The sequence below is a fragment of the Lichenostomus cassidix genome, chromosome 27, assembly GCF_008360975.1.
Source record: "Lichenostomus cassidix isolate B80296 chromosome 27, HeHo_3.0, whole genome shotgun sequence".
In the NCBI taxonomy this organism is placed as follows: Eukaryota; Metazoa; Chordata; class Aves; order Passeriformes; family Meliphagidae; genus Lichenostomus; species Lichenostomus cassidix.
The window spans coordinates 6046595-6062169 of NC_139507.1; the positions used below are offsets into that span (position 1 = coordinate 6046595).

At 44.3% G+C, this 15575-nt stretch overlaps 1 protein-coding gene across 11 annotated transcripts in view; it reads right to left on the reverse strand.

Annotated features, from left to right (window-relative positions):
- Window positions 1-15575, reverse strand: part of TANC2 (tetratricopeptide repeat, ankyrin repeat and coiled-coil containing 2) — a 131856-nt gene that overhangs the window by 29071 nt on the left and 87210 nt on the right. For all 11 annotated transcript variants that reach the window (XM_085039996.1, XM_085039993.1, XM_085039990.1 and 8 more), the window contains 3 exons: window positions 10463-10694; window positions 7632-7798; window positions 5573-6180 (listed from right to left, as the gene is read on the reverse strand). In XM_085039996.1, coding sequence (XP_084896122.1) covers window positions 5573-6180; window positions 7632-7798; window positions 10463-10694 — 1007 coding nt within the window. The remainder of the gene's footprint in view (window positions 1-5572; window positions 6181-7631; window positions 7799-10462; window positions 10695-15575) is intronic.

The following is a 15575-nucleotide window of genomic DNA, read 5'->3' on the forward strand; positions in this document are numbered from 1 at the left end:
GGTTACTTTTATAAGTATCAGAGGAGAGTTACTTTTATTAGTAGCAGAGGGGAACCACACATGGTGCAAAAATGTGAAGTTTTAACACCATTTCTGGGTGAGATAAGCAAATACCTGCCCTTGCAAGTGCCCCAGGCACATGTGGATGCCACAGCAGGAGACGTAGCAGGAGCAGGGCAGGAGCCACTGAGGCTCCAGGCTAAGACCTCAGTGGTCTGTGTGATGGTTTTTTGGTTTTACCAACAAAATTATATTCTTCCTTAAGTCCCTGGCTGCTCCCAAGGGAGTCCTTTTAAGCCACTTCATTTCTGGAACTACATAAAAATGTGACTACACTAAAAGCAATCAAATCCCTTCCAGCCAAGAAAAATAAAATATGATATCAACTGTGGCTTTAAAAGGGCTTTTAAGGACAGGAAATGTTATAAGCTCATCCCTGTCTGGTAAAGCAAAGAAATACTTTAGATGGCCAAACATCTAGTAAATATTACAAAGGACAGAAGCTTTCGCAGCAGTGGGGATTTACCAACTCATCCCCATTCAGGGCGAATTACTGCCCATCTCAAAATACACTCAGAAAAAAGTGAACGACTTGTAATGCCCTGGCCAGGTGTTTGGCAAGGTGCCCCCGAGCCCTGCCAATGAACCTCCTTTTGGATTGCTAACACACGGATGTGTGTGAGCAGAGCCCAGTGATGCTGTCAGCCCTTGTGGTGCTGGGAGAACAGGAATGTGCCTGCTGGATGAAACACAAATCATATTTTTCTTGCAAGGCAGGGCTTAATCCCCAGGTTTGGACAGGAGACACAGCACCACATCCCATTTACAGGTAATTAACTGTTGCACTGGTGGGGAATTCTGTTGTGCTTCATTCCAAAATGCAGCTGCATTTATAGAGGCACCATCAACTCAAACAACTATTTTCTGAAATGTTTTTATTTACTGACAGTACTTTTGCTCTTAGGGTGACCTGACAATAAAAAGAAATTGAAGAAAACCCTTTTTTTTTGCCTCTCAAGCTGCTCTCCACACTTTAGCCTGGCACACAGCCTGTGGCGGGATCCCATTGCTCCCTGCTTCCCTTGACTGGAGAAGGAGAAGCCTCTCCAGATGGTGACTCTGCCCATCACAACGCAGCTTTGATGCCTCAGCTGAGTGCTGAAAATCCATCACGATGCCTCTGTGCACAGGGTAGTGGCTCCGATCCTGCACATCTGCGCTGTGAGAATTCTCCATATAGCACCAACAGGAGGGACAAAAACCAAAAAGCTGGGGCAACAGAAGGGCCCTGAAGGTGGCTATAGCAGCTTGGGTTAACCCGAGCTTGTTGCCTTGCCTTCCTTTGGCTCTCCCCTTCTTTGAAATGGGAGGAGAACGTAAGGTCTTCTATTAGAGGAGATAGACAAATGCATTTGCTCATTACACTGGTTAACTTCCAGGAATGTCCCCAGGAAAGGAGAAACAGATCAGAAGGAAACAAGTGACTATGAAACACAGCTCGAGTGTTGCCAGATACTGCTGGAAGTCAAGTGGACCAACAATTGCTGGATTTAACCTGGCCCCATTCAGCCAGATTATGAAAACCTGTAATTGCTGCAATACACTCAGTCCATCCCAATAAATAATCAGATTCACAATACTGGGACAGGGTTTGAGGAGGGGCCAAGGTGTTCACCTCCACCCAAAGGTTGGTGGTGCAAGTTCAGGAACTTGTAGGTCACTGACAAGGGAGCTGGAAAGAGCCTTTGGACAAGGGTCTGGAGTAACAGGACAAGGGGGAATGGCTTCAAACTGACAGGGAGTAGGTATAGATTCGATATCAGGAAAACACACTTCTGCATGAGGGTGGGGAGGCCCTCCTGGCATGGGTTGCCCAGAGCAGCTGTGGCTGCCCCATCCCTGGAAGTGTCCCAGGCCAGGTTGGACAGGGCTTGGAGGAACGTGGCCTAGCGGAAGGTGTTCCAGCCCATGGCAGGGGTGGGACTGAAGGGCCTTTAAGGTCCTTTCTGAGCCAAACCATTCCAAGGTTCTATAATGCCATGATTCAGAGCCATCAGCTCCTTGCCTTTCTGGGGAGATCCTCAGGCAGGGGATGAGGAGTCATCTTTCTGCTCTAGTGGCTACGCACAAGGACCCTTCAGCCACACCCCTCTGCCTCTGTGTTCCACATCACAGGAGAGCAAATAATACCAGATTTCTGCTTGTTGGTGGAAAAGTCTTTGAGAATGTTTGGGAAGGCTCTACATGGATCTATAACTGCATTAATCCTAAGCATGAATTGAAGATCCAGAAGCTTCTGAGGCCCCTGTTCTTCACAGCAAGAGCTGAAGTGCAGCTTCCACCTGACACACCAGCCCAGGTTCCACAGTCAGCTCCTAAATTGCTTTTCAACTGCAGTTGGAAGGGTATTTACCTAAATTTAATTATAGATATGGCTTTGGTTTTATGAATAAGGCATGTACAAGCTACTCCAGAATAGAGTGCAGCATTCATGAGTAATACATTACCTCTGCAATGCTTCCCAGACCTTGGCTTTTGGATGGTTGATAAATACTTGTACTGTCAACGTTAATTGGAAACTAAACCAGAGTGCAACAGCACAGGCATTTTTTTTCTTTAATACATCAGAGCGACAGTAATGATTTCTACATCAAGGAGCTCAGTGAAATGATTTGCTTTGAATTTCACCACTGCAGAGTTTATCATCCGAGAGTCTTCTATTTTTAATGTGGGATTTTGGGTTTTTTAGATTTTTTTTTGTGAAAAATTAATAGCCCTGTGAGCTCAGCTCCTGCAGCTTTTGTCTGCTCTCAGTGCCTGCATTGACTCCTGTAATGGTCGGGAGTCTGCCTGGATGGGCACACATCTGTGTGTATGTATGTACATATATACAGTGTAACTATGGATACATACGTGTAATCATATATATATTTGTATGTATAAAAAAGACATAAAGATAAAGTAAAACCCACTGGTTTTGCTCTAACGCCTTCACTATATCATTTTGCTGGATAATACATAAAAACATCAATTTTGTGTAGGAAAAGTCCCAACTTGCAACATGATCCCAAGAGAAAAAGGAAAATGTAAAATACCTACAGAGTATTGTACTAAAAGACAGCTCTGCCAGAAACCATGGCAACTCGGGTGTTGGATGAGAGCTGCATCCTTCTGCCTGGATTGCTGCTGCATGTTTATCCATGCAGGGTGTCTTGATCTGAGGTTTGAGGAACAGATTTGGTTTGTGGACATAGAAGAGGAGGGAAGAAGTGAGGAAATGGCCTTGTTGTGGGCTCATACAATGCTTAGTTTTCAAAACCCACTGCCCTAGGAACAGCAACCAGGAACAAATCTACACTAAAGGCACCACCTCTGCCACTTCCCATCTCCTCCAAGTTCCAGTCCTGCACAGGTCACCTCTCTGGAGCAGCATGTCTGTGCCTAGGTGACCCTGGAGGCTAGTCCAGGGACTGGGGTTTGGGGTTCAGCTCACCCCAGTCAGCAGCTAGAACAGGCCAGATGAACTGCTCCGAGAACTCAAGGAGATGGGAGTGACTGCCTGAGCGACAGACACATGGATGGCAGGCCCCTAAAACTGGGTGAGATTTGGCTTCACCAAGCCAGAGGTAAAGTACTTGAGGTAAAGACATAAAATGCTTCATTTTGCTATGGTCCCATGGATGCTGGGACATCCCCATGCAGCAAAAAGAGCCTCTTTCCTCAGCCACCACCACCAGCACGCACAACGTTGTTTGGTCCAGTGCCACCCTGAGACACAGAAGCCCAAATTGGGATACTCATACAGGCAACAGCACTGAAAGTGTATTTTTCCCCCTTAGCTTTCCTGTACAAGAAAAGAGTATCTATGAATCTGCTTCAATGCCCTGTGTGTGGGGTAGAGGAGCAGCCTGGAGAGATTTACCTCATCCAGCCTTATTTGTCAATACTGGAGACATCTCCTGAGGAGCCCATCATCCTGGGATTGGGATAACTCAGCTGGAGGAGATGCTTCCCAGGCACTCCTCATCTGACCTACTGTAGCCTTTTAGCTCAGGATGAAATGAATCACTCTAATTTCTCTCCTCTGACTATAAAGCAAGTCTAGACAAGTAACTCAGATGTTTATACTTAAATCTAGATAAAGTAATTTCACTTCTGGGGTCCATATCTGACTACAGCTCTCTTACTGGCTTGCCAGGGAAAATCACTTCATCTTTGTCTCTCACAGTCCCTTCAGCAGCAGCACAAGGATAAAATGTTTTATTAGTGTTGTAAAAGCACGGAAAATAATTGCATGGAAGTTTCTGATTAACTCTGGGCAGACAGCAGCACTGCATTAGAGCGGAATTTAGGTTTAGAAATACAAGCGTAAGAGGAACATGCAGTAAGAACCACTTTCTCCATGCACCAGTCACAAAGGATTGGGTCTTTCCTTAAAATGTTTTATGTTATTTGTCAAGGAAGCTGCTTGGTTGATGTGCTGGCCTGACAGGCTGGGGAGGTCGTTACTGCAATGCTGGTTGAATGCTCTGACAAATGCCTCACTGGAACCCTGTGTTAAAAAACTGAGGGACTGGGAGGGGTTCCTCTTTGGGGAGACCATCAGTGAGAACATTCCCCTTCACAGCTAATTAGCCTTTGGACAGCAAATGCATGATGAGGGTTCAAAGAAGAGGGTCAGCATCCCAACAGGCTAACCAAAACCCCAGTGGATGGAGATCTGGTGTTTATCTTAAAAGTGTAGAAAAATGTGATAATTCCTGGACACTGTGTTCCTCCTCTCCCCTCCCCTCTTTTCCACGGTTCTGCAAACACATGAACTAATGAAATCAGGAAGATTATCCCAGTTGCAGTGCTGTGGACACAAGGCCCATTATGCCAATTTCCTTTGTAATGGCCTCACACCTGGATGCTCTGTCAAGGTCAGTCAATTACAAGCAGCTTCATAAACCCACATTTCATTTCAAAGCTTCTCTTGTGGTGAAAAATATCAGCCTCAGCAACCTGACTCTTCATGTATTGACATGGTACAGTCAAGAGATTACAGATGCATTTACAGTTCAAAATCACTACTGAATAATTCTGCTCTTTGTTTTCAATAAACATTTAGTAGAACTACAAGGAGCACAACTTGAAAAAGAAGCAATTGCCAAAGATGTATCCACACTACTCATCTTTCCGCTTCTTATCTTTCACTTCTTGTGCTTTTGATACCTTTGGAGAAAGGGAGGATGATCGCCCTTCTCCAGGACTGAGCTGGCAAGAGTAACCTGCCCCTGATGATACCTGAGCTAGACAGTCTGGGGCCTTCTGAGAACAGCTCATCTCATTCTAAAGATGACTCAGGTTTGCCAGGTCAGGTATGTGCCCAAGGGTGCTTGTTTCTTCCCATGAACAACATAGAGATGATCAGGTGATCAGTACAGAATGTAGAGACCTACAGGGTACACAGAGTAACCGGGTAACTGCAGAGTGCTGGGTAATTGCAGACATGTGCAAGCTCGTAAACTATTCAGGTAACAGTGTGGAGCAACACACTAGTAAGCTCTGATTTCTCAGAGCATTTGCTTACCTTGGATCACAAAGAAACTTGGTCTTTTCACCTTCTTCTCTCCAGATAAGCCATTCTCGGAAAGACGGATGAACAAACATTCGCGTCATATCTCTACGTTTGATAAGAAACATAGAAAGGTTCTCCATCCTCTGCTGAAAGTCCTCCCACTCCAAAGTGCCCTCAATGTTACCTGCATTAATGGCCTGAAAAATATGTTCGTCTGTTAATGGGTGCAGAGAAGCCACTGCCACATTCAAGAGAGGCATGACCCGATCAAAGGAAGACTGCGTTGGGAACTTCATATTGCACTGCAACAGGTACACTTCGGACAGGGACACTGGGACCACTTTGTAGCTGGAGCTTTTTAGAACTAGGTATCCTTTCTCTATGAGATCAAAAGTGAGTTTCAGGTACAGGTAGGACCCTTGGCTCAAGGTCTTGAGGTGAGAACTGAGTTTGCCAAACGTAGTGTTGTCCATTTTGCCGTTGAGCGAGATGTTGTTCTGGATCTCCGAGCTGCTGTGTATCCGATGAAGGATGTATGCCTGCAGGTCCTGGTCGATGGCTTCATTCTCTTCCAGTCTATCCAAAAATATTCTGTGGAAGGGCAACAGCTTAATTATTTCCTACAAAGAAAGAAAGAAAGAAAGACACTCATGCTGGCAGTGTTTATTATTCATTAAGTAAACCTAATTTCTATTACAATAGCACTTTTGAGACTTCTTTAAGGCCTTCCATCAGAGCAAGCACACAAACAGCAGTTTGTGCCCTCAGGGCCTCACACTCTCATCCATAACCAAGCAGGTTATGTGTGAAACATGACTGAAATAAAAACGAAGGACACTGTTTCTAACACTACATCCATGGAAAGGGTTGATGAATTCACACAGAACAGTGCCCTTGTTATTCCTATCCCTCCCAACCATGGATTGACATCCCATCCCTTCTGCTGTCCTGTCAGAGGGAATGGACATCTTGATGACAAATCTGAGGCCACAAGAAACTTGCTGAAGCTGAGACCAAGAACCTCCCTGGGAGCATCCTTGTGCATCCTACATTCACAGATGCATGGAAACATCAGGACAGATAATACTGAGTATTTTCCAGTGCAAAGCAACCACGTCCATCTGCTGCAGACACTGCACCCAGGGAATGCTCGTCTACTGAACTCCCTGATCCAACATACACCAAAGATCATCAAAGGCCTTTCCAAAGGAATTCTTGTCTCATGGGCTCTCAGCTGCTGTGAAGAGAGGAGAAATGATGCAACAGATCTGACTCCAGAAAAGCCATAAGCGCTTGAACAAAATAGAGAGGGAGAGCACAGTGCGAACTCAAGCTGCCGTGAACACCATAGGGATACAAAAGCCCTAATTAAATGAGGAATTCAAGCCATTGGGAAGCAATTTACTTACAATTACAGAAAGATTTCTTCCAAATTATATTTAATCTACTCAATTGCTGAGCAAAAAATGGACCCCAGCACTGAACAGCAAATAGTCTGTGCTCTCCTGGATCTGGGGAAGCAGCTGCCATTCCCAGTGACAAGGACTATGTGGGGGCTGGCTGCCCTGATGGGGCTCAGCTCCCTGCTGAGCTTCTGCACCTGCTCACGACAACCTTTTTGAGACGAGTAATGTCTTGGCCCAACATTGACTCCTCCAGACTGAAACCATCATGCTCTGGGTCACGCAGAAAGGAATGAAGATCCAAATTCCTTTGCCCTTCCACATGGAGCTGAAGATGTTCTTGAGCGGCACAGGCTGATAGACATCAGGACCTGCCCCCCTAATGGCTCCATGAGTCTGGGCCTATTGGAATGTGAGTTGTCTCACAAAATGATCTGAACTATTTGCTGATGAACATTTATTGACATGAAAAAGCAATGATGGATTAGATCCTTCCAAAGCTGTAGAGTGAGCCTGGGGACATGGATGTAAATCAGGGAATAAAAAAGCCAAAAGGATAACCTGAAATAAAGAGTCTTGAGCAAATCCAGAACATCCGGTAAGATCTTCTTTGTCGAAGTCCATCATGACAATGACACAGTTTGTCCCTGTTTTGGGTCTCAACATACCTGTAGACTTGTCCTGACTGTCACTACCAGCTTCAGCCAGGAAGGGAATTTTCCAATCATTTTGCTCAGGAATGATACTATAGTGTCTCCATAATCGGGCTTGTGAAATTCAGCCTCGTTTAAACCATCAATTAATATAATGAAATCTTCATCAGGGATCTTCCTCTCTGAGAGAAAGAAAAAAAGCATTTATTGGAAAGGCTATAGACATGCAACCATAATATACTGCAAAGTCACTACAGAGTTTTAAAGCATGATCAGGTATTGCCAAAGAAAAAAGAAACCACAGGAGCAGCATCTTTTTAATGATACATAAATTGCATATTGACCTTTACAGGTCATGTCATTCCACCCTCCAGCCAGGGACAGGGACATCTTCCACTAGACAAGGTTGTTTCAACCTGGCCTTGAAAATCCTACAAGAAGTAAATAATGGACTGTTTAAACAAGACTCTTGCTGCTGGAGAATATAGTAACCCAGGTGATGCTGACAATGCACTCGCTGTTTTTATATCAGACACTGGGAGCTGAGTATGGCTTTACAATGAATAATAAAGATACTTTTGGACTTGTATCTTTAAGCTCAAGTGGTATCTTCTCAAAGGTAATTCTGCCTAATAGACTCAAAACCAGGAAAAAGGGAAATCTGAGTCTATTGTTGGCATATTCTATTCACATATACTACAAGTTCTGATCTGTAAAGTGCTACAGATAAATCTGGCTATCGAAAAGCTCAATATTGCCAGAAGCAGGTGAATTTTTCTCGTTGAATTTAAATTGCATAAGGAAATTTTCTGTACAACCCCAGCACAGAATGTTCATTGATGATGAGAGCCCGTGGTCCCTGTGGTATTCCAGGGAGAACAGACATGTGCAAACACCTTGTGTTTGGGACTGCTGAGCAGCTTGTCCTTGCCTTATGTCAACAGGTTGCATTTATTTCCTAAGGTACTGTAAGCATACAGATGAAAAACATGTATTTTGCATTAAATCTACCCTAGCTGCTTTTTCAGTTAACGTCTTAGTAAGATTTTTGGGTACACTAGAAAATATACTTAATTGCTCTCTGAAATCTTGGAGTGAATGTAGTGCCTGAGTTTTATACCCACATCTCATGTTCTTTATAAAGCCTAAGGGAGAAAGGAAAGAGCCGGGAGTAGGGGAAGAATCAGAACTTTTTTTTCCTATATTATTTAGATTCCTTCACATTAAAAAAAATATACATATTAGAAACATGAATCTAACTTTCTCAGTGAAGTTCACCATTAACAGCTGTGCAATAATTTTGTCCCAGTAGCATTAAAGCTTCAAGAGCACCTGGTAAAAGACCCGCTGATATATTTACAGAGCCTTAAATATTATATATTTTAGAACCAATTTCCAGACACTGTTAATTTTGTTAGAGAAACTTGGTGCAAATTAGCTTGCCTGCACTCTTGACCAGCAGGGTTGAAAGGTGGGAGTTCTGGTTAGTGGCTCTGTTGGAGCTGTGTTGATTGCAGAGCCAAAGAGGAAAAATAAGGTTTCATATAAAATTTTTCCACCTCTCAGAATTTAGGGCCAAATGGGGGTCATTCTCCTTGACAAGAAAAAATAGGAATCCTCCAAAATGCTCTGAATTCAAGAGCGGAAGCATCTCCCAATGAGCTACTGTAGTAACCAGGAATTATTTTCCTTTAGAGCAGCAGTTCCTAAATGTATCCTTTTTCTTTTTCTTTTTGCCAGAAGTGTTGATAGGAAAGAGCAACCACGCTCCTCCCACAGTGACATTTCACCATGCCAGGAAAATCAACTGCTGTCATGCTGTGCTGGCTTTACATATGCTTTTGTGCGTGGTGGAACCAGGCAGGTTGGACCCAGAGTTTGGACACAAATTTGAAGAGCTGATTTGAACATCAGGGCTTTGAATCTGGTAGAAGCTGCATCTGTTTCACATTGGATCTTACACTGTGGTGGTAACAAAATTGTCTGAATTCTTTTTGCAGCCAAGATTGCAGCACAAGCACAGTAATAAACATGGTTCTGCAGGACAACAGCCTTGAACTCTGAAATGCTCTGACAGTTTTCATGGCAACGAGCAAAGATCTTATATTTAGCAATTGTCACAATGAATTAGTTAAAACTTGCAGAAGGAAGAAAAAAAAGAAGACAAAATCAATGCTGCACTAGAAAAAGCTCTAAGTCTGTAATCAGGATAAGGCTTGTCACCAGCTCCCCCAAGGATGTCTATGGACTTTCATGATACCAGTCCTTTGGTAAAAGCTTCAGATTCTCCAAAGCCCACTAAATAGTGGCAGGGAAAGGGAAAAACGTCACCCCTACACAAATAAATCAGAACATGTTGCCATGAGCAGTGCTGTGAATGGAACTGATTGCTTGTTTTTACCTTGAGAACTGCAAGGACAGGTTTGGGATATGAAAGAAGCAAGAAAAGGGAAAGCCAAGTGGGATATTGGGAAGAAATTCCTCCCTGTGAGGGTGATGAGGCCCTGGCACAGGTTACCCAGAGAAGCTGTGGCTGCCCCATCCCTGGGAATGTTCAAGGCCAGATTCGATGGGGCCTGGGGCAACCTGGCCGAGTGGAAGGTTTCCCTGCCTGTGGCAGGGGTGGGGTGGGATGAGCCTTAAAGTTCCTTCCAACACAAACCATTCCATGATTATCAGTCTTCCCAGCTTCTCCAGATCCCACCTCTTCCCTTCAGCTCCAGAAACAAAGCAGACAGATTAATCCATCGCTTCGCCTAAAAGCCCAGATCCAATTAAGTGTCATTTAAAAATTATAGCACAAAAAGTGTGTGGGAGTTTGGGGCAAGCATGGGGAACATCAGTACCTTTGTGCAGGTTCTCCAGGGGCTCCAAGACACCCCTGCGGAAGGAGGCCATGGGGTCCTGCACGCAGGAGCGGAGGCTGAGCAGGCTCTGCAGGTGGGGCTCACGCAGCAGCTGCTCCCGGTATGCCACGAACTGCGGCGAGCGGCAGAGCAGGGCGGCCACGTTGTGCACAAACTCGGGCACCAGGCAGGTGTAGGCGTTGTCAGCCTGGCAGTAGTGATAAGCAACGACCTAGCAAAGAGAAAAGAACAAAAAAACCCATGTCTTCATCAGAGCCACGTTGGGACAGTTGTAAAAGCAGCGGTTTTTCCCTTGGTGAGTTTGATCTGTTCTGGCAGGTGAAGTGTTTAAGAGCAATGAGTTTTAACTACCCATGACAAGAATCCAGACGAATCAGTTGGTAAAAACAGGCACTGATCCTGAAAAATGACTGGACCTGCCACTTGAAGAATAAATGAAATTAAGCTATAGCTGTTTGCAGAGATGGACAGTGACAGTAGTTGACATCTCTGTAGTGCTGTGCTGAGCCTGGATTGTGCTCCGAGCTCTGTTTAAGGACTTGGAGCCAGTAATAACTTGTGATTGTTTTCTTGAACTTATTTTTTATTTGCTGTTTCCACATGTCAAGCTCTGTTGAAGTGGACAGAGAGCACTCCCTGACTCCATCACAGCAAGGAAGCACCTTGGAACTACAGATGTCCCTGAACTGAGGGTGATGTCAAGTTCACAGTACTTTACTCAAAAACTGTGATCCCACACTTCATTCAAAAAATCAATTCGATTTAAAAAAGAAAAAAAAAGAAAAAAAAGAAAAAAAAAAGAAAAAAAAAGAAAAAAAAAAAAAGTTCCTTTCTCCCCAGCTTTCCCTTGATTTTTCCAGCTCAGCAAAGTGCCCACTTATTAAAGTAAGCAGACAACCAGTGATATCTTCTCAGGCCATGCTGCCAACTTTCTTGTTTTCTTTTGCAATATAAAAAAGGGCCTCAAAAATCTCCCTCTGCTTGCCAATCCTTCAGGAAGCTGCTCTGGCACTGCTCCAGCCCAGCTTCTCCTGCTCCCTTGCTGCCTCCAGCCTTGGGCACTGCTTGCCCATTTGGAATGAGCCTCTGCTAGGGCACAAAGCTTTTCTCCAGCTCCCATTCACTGGGTTTTCTTTTCAAATATCACTGAGCACCCAAAAATATCCCAGAAAGGCAGGTGGGAGCAGTTCTGTACCAAAACCACTGCTGCCCTGGAGCACTGTAGCACAGAATATCGCAAAATAAATTGCATTTTTGAACTTGGGAGGGATAATATAGCTGAGGACACCGTGCAAAGGAAATGCTGTGGCCTCCCTGGAGCTCAGAGCTGCTGGGACAAAATGTGCCCATGGCTTTGGATATGATGAAGGCTTTCTGGCTCTCCACCTGCAATACCTATCCCTTGGATTGCAGGAGTCTCCAGGGTGGCCAGGGCAGTGAAGGATGGTACCGAGGAATTAACATATCAGGCTGTGGGGTCCTCACCCATTGGTAGCTCAGCACTGGCCTTTAATTTTCAACATGAAATTACCAGTGGGGTATAACACAATAATTTCCTTTCACAGTTAAAACAAGGTGTGACACATGCAACGATGAGAAAGCTGGGCTGTCATTTCAAGCATCAAGCCCTAACCACATGTATTTAAGTTTTAATGGATACCTCCAAATTCCTTACAGAATTTTTCTTACCAACTAGTTAAAATACAATGAACTCCCTTAGAAAATAGCACTATGTAAAGCAATTATAAAGAGATACTGTATCAGCCATAAAGTACACAGGGTGAGAAGGGAGTGAACTATGAGGAAGGAAAAGAAAAGAAAGAGAAGGGGAACAAGTGACATGGCAGGAGAGGGAGAAGATGACAGTAACAGGGGAGAGGCTGGAAGGACAGCATGAACATCAAAGGAGTGGCAGGGGCTGGAGATAGCTCAAGGGAAACAAGTTATTTTTAATTATTAGGACAGGCCAATTTTGAGCAGTTCTCCAGCACTACTTGTGAAACAGAATCTACTCCATTTAGGCAGCATTCCTTTGCCATCACACGTCTTTTGTGGTTTGTCTTGGCTTCCTTCTGGAAGTGTGTCATGCAAGGACAGCCAATCCCCATTGGACCAACGCCCCAGACCCCACAGCTCACTGCAACACCCCGCTCCCCTCAGTGCTCTTAAAGGGCTTCAACACTGTATTTTAATCATATTTCTGCACCTAACAGGATTTTTTTTAGCCATACAAATTAGTTTTAAATAAATGCACTGTAACACTTTGACCTGCCACTATGCCACAGGCCAGGCACAATGCTGGCTGAGATAATGGAAATGGCCATCAGCACTGCTGTATTTTATCCACTGCACATGACTGCGACCCAGTATGTAGCATGTGGTGACCCAGTTTATTGGGAATGTTCATTACTTTTACATAGCTGAGTATGCTGGTAAATGCCCTCTGAAATTCATTAGTGGCACAGGGCATCAAGGCTCAGCAGCAATGAATCCTTCCACCTCTGTGTAAGGTACAAGCACTCCCTTTCTTTTTATATGCCTGCAGCAATGTTAGTGATGCTCTGGAGGTGGCTTGGAGGATGGTAAGGAGAGCCTCCGGAGCCACCAGCCACACTCAGCATCAGCAAAATGCACTAATGCAATGGACCTGCAACTCCTCCACCAGCTGCTCTGCACAGGGTACAGCCCATTAGTGCAGCTGAGCACTGAAATGGATCCATTTCAGGTCCATTTGTTTAAGTGCTGCTACCACAAGCCACCACACAGCATCCAGAAATCCAGAGAATAAAGCTGTTCAACGGGTTAGTTAAATCTGGGTAGCCAATCCATTAAAAATCCTCCGTGAGTAAAGGATAAATCTCCAGGGAACAGGGGGAAGGTCAGCATAACAGGACCGAGTGGAGCTCCTGCTTGCCAGTCAGCAGTTACTTAGCTCTAAAATTAATGATTTGTTCATCTCTGACATTAACAGCTAAATGCAACCTTTGCCCCCAAGAATTTACTACATGAAAACCAGGCAGAAAAGTACAACCCTGAGTAATCCAGAGGAGGGAAAGCAACTCTTTGTTCACCTTTCATTTCTGTCATCATAGATAGGCAACTTCTGAATTTTGGGATAAGTGACATTTTCAGAGGAAAGGGAGTGGGTGAGAGGACAACGAGCTTCCCACCAGCATTCTGGAGCCTGTGCCAACCATTACCTAAGACTGTTTGTATATTATTAATCTGCTTTTGTAACTATCTGCATTTCTCCAGCACAGTGACCTCAGTCCAATCTGAGAACATCCTACTGTGCTCAGTGCAGGCAGAGGTGGAACATCTGCACACAGCTTTATCCAGCTCTTCACATACGGTTCATCTAGCTCCTAAAATAATCCTGACAACTGTGGTTGTCCGTCACTGTCAACACTTTCTTCCGTATTTCAATTCTGTCTTTAGTGTAAACGCAATTATAAAACACATGCATCTAAGAAATACTTTTCCATCCAAATCGACCGAAGGGTTTGTCCCTTCCTTTGGCTCTTTTTCCTTCAGCCAGTTGGACAAAATCTGTTTAAGGAGGCCACCAGCAACTCTTTTTTTATTCCACAGCTACTGACACAGGAATATGCTGTTACTCTCCCCTTCCTGCAGCACCGAAGGACATTCTAGTATTTTTTTTTTTCTTTTTTGTATTAGACTTTGGAAAGCCTTTAGCTTATCAGTGTGAAGGTTTTCCTAAACTGTCCCCATGAATGCCTGTTGAAGAATGCGGCATCAGACATTCAGATTTAGCAGTTGAATTATTTTAACCAACTATTTTTACTATTGTCTACAACCATTCAGCGGTTCTGCTCAGCTAAGAGTTCCACATTTTCAAAGCCTCAAAATCCTCATGATGCCTCAAAGGCAAGTCAGAAGTGTGATCGAGTTTCTGAAGGAGGCAACTGTATGCACAACAAAGAGCTCCACACTGCTATTTCAACAGATTTTCAATTCTGTTGCCAGGTCAGTAATGCTTTTTCCCCCAGTGTCACTCAGAGACATCAAACCCCACAGCTGCAGTAGGACAGGGAGTGTTTGTTTTATCAAGGAGGACATCACACGGCACAGTTTTTACCAAGCAAATCAATTTATCTGCTGTTGACAGCAAGGATTCCTCAGTGGTGATGCTGAGTTGTGCTACCCAGGAGGTTACTATGAGTGCACTACACACACAACTCCCAGCTATCAATCTGACAAACATCCTCAACCATTTTATTTGTCCTTACTTTTCTTCCTGAGGCTTGATCCATCAAACTCACGGTTTGTAGTGTGCTGCACAGCCCTTCTGGAAAACATTTTGATGCAGTAAACCAAACTGTTGTTTATTATAAAGAATAAACAGGAACATGGAGCTCAAAAAATTAATTACAAAATTGAACAAAACAGAAACCTCCTATTCTTTCAGAACGATTTCTCTTTGAGGCAGGAAATGAAACTTTGAGTGAGGACTTAAGCGTGTGCTTTATTTCAACACACATCTTCATCCAGCACACCTGGAAGTCACCCACTCTTCCTAAATAATAAACCATCAACGCCTGGTTATGTGCGCCTTCCACCGTCAGCTATCCAAGGACCATTATCTGCAGGGATCACTTTTCCTTTACTAGCCAGGGAATGGGAGTGAGGTAGATGAGATGCTGGTCTCCAAGGACCCTAGAAAGGGTAACAGCAATGCTGGGAACAGACCCAAGGCCTCTGAATGCTGAACCAAGCTGTACCACTGCTCTGAGTCATCCCAGGAACTGTTTGCTGAACATGATGGAGTTTTTTGGAAGTATGCTGTGTCGGCAATTCAGACATAAGAAGCGATTCCAAGTGTTCTAAGGTCAGCTCATCAGCCTTGGCATTGATCTGTTCATCAAGGCCTGATGTCTGGAAGCTGAGTGTTATTTCTGGAATCTGCCTACATTTACAGTAGTGAAGATTTACTGGGAGATTAACAATCCTGCTCCCAATGTGTAATCCTGCTGCAGGCACTACGGGCAGCACATCTCCCAACCTCAGCTGTTGTGTTCTGACAGCAACACACAGGATTTATTCTACAAAAAAAAAATTTGGCTGAAGGATG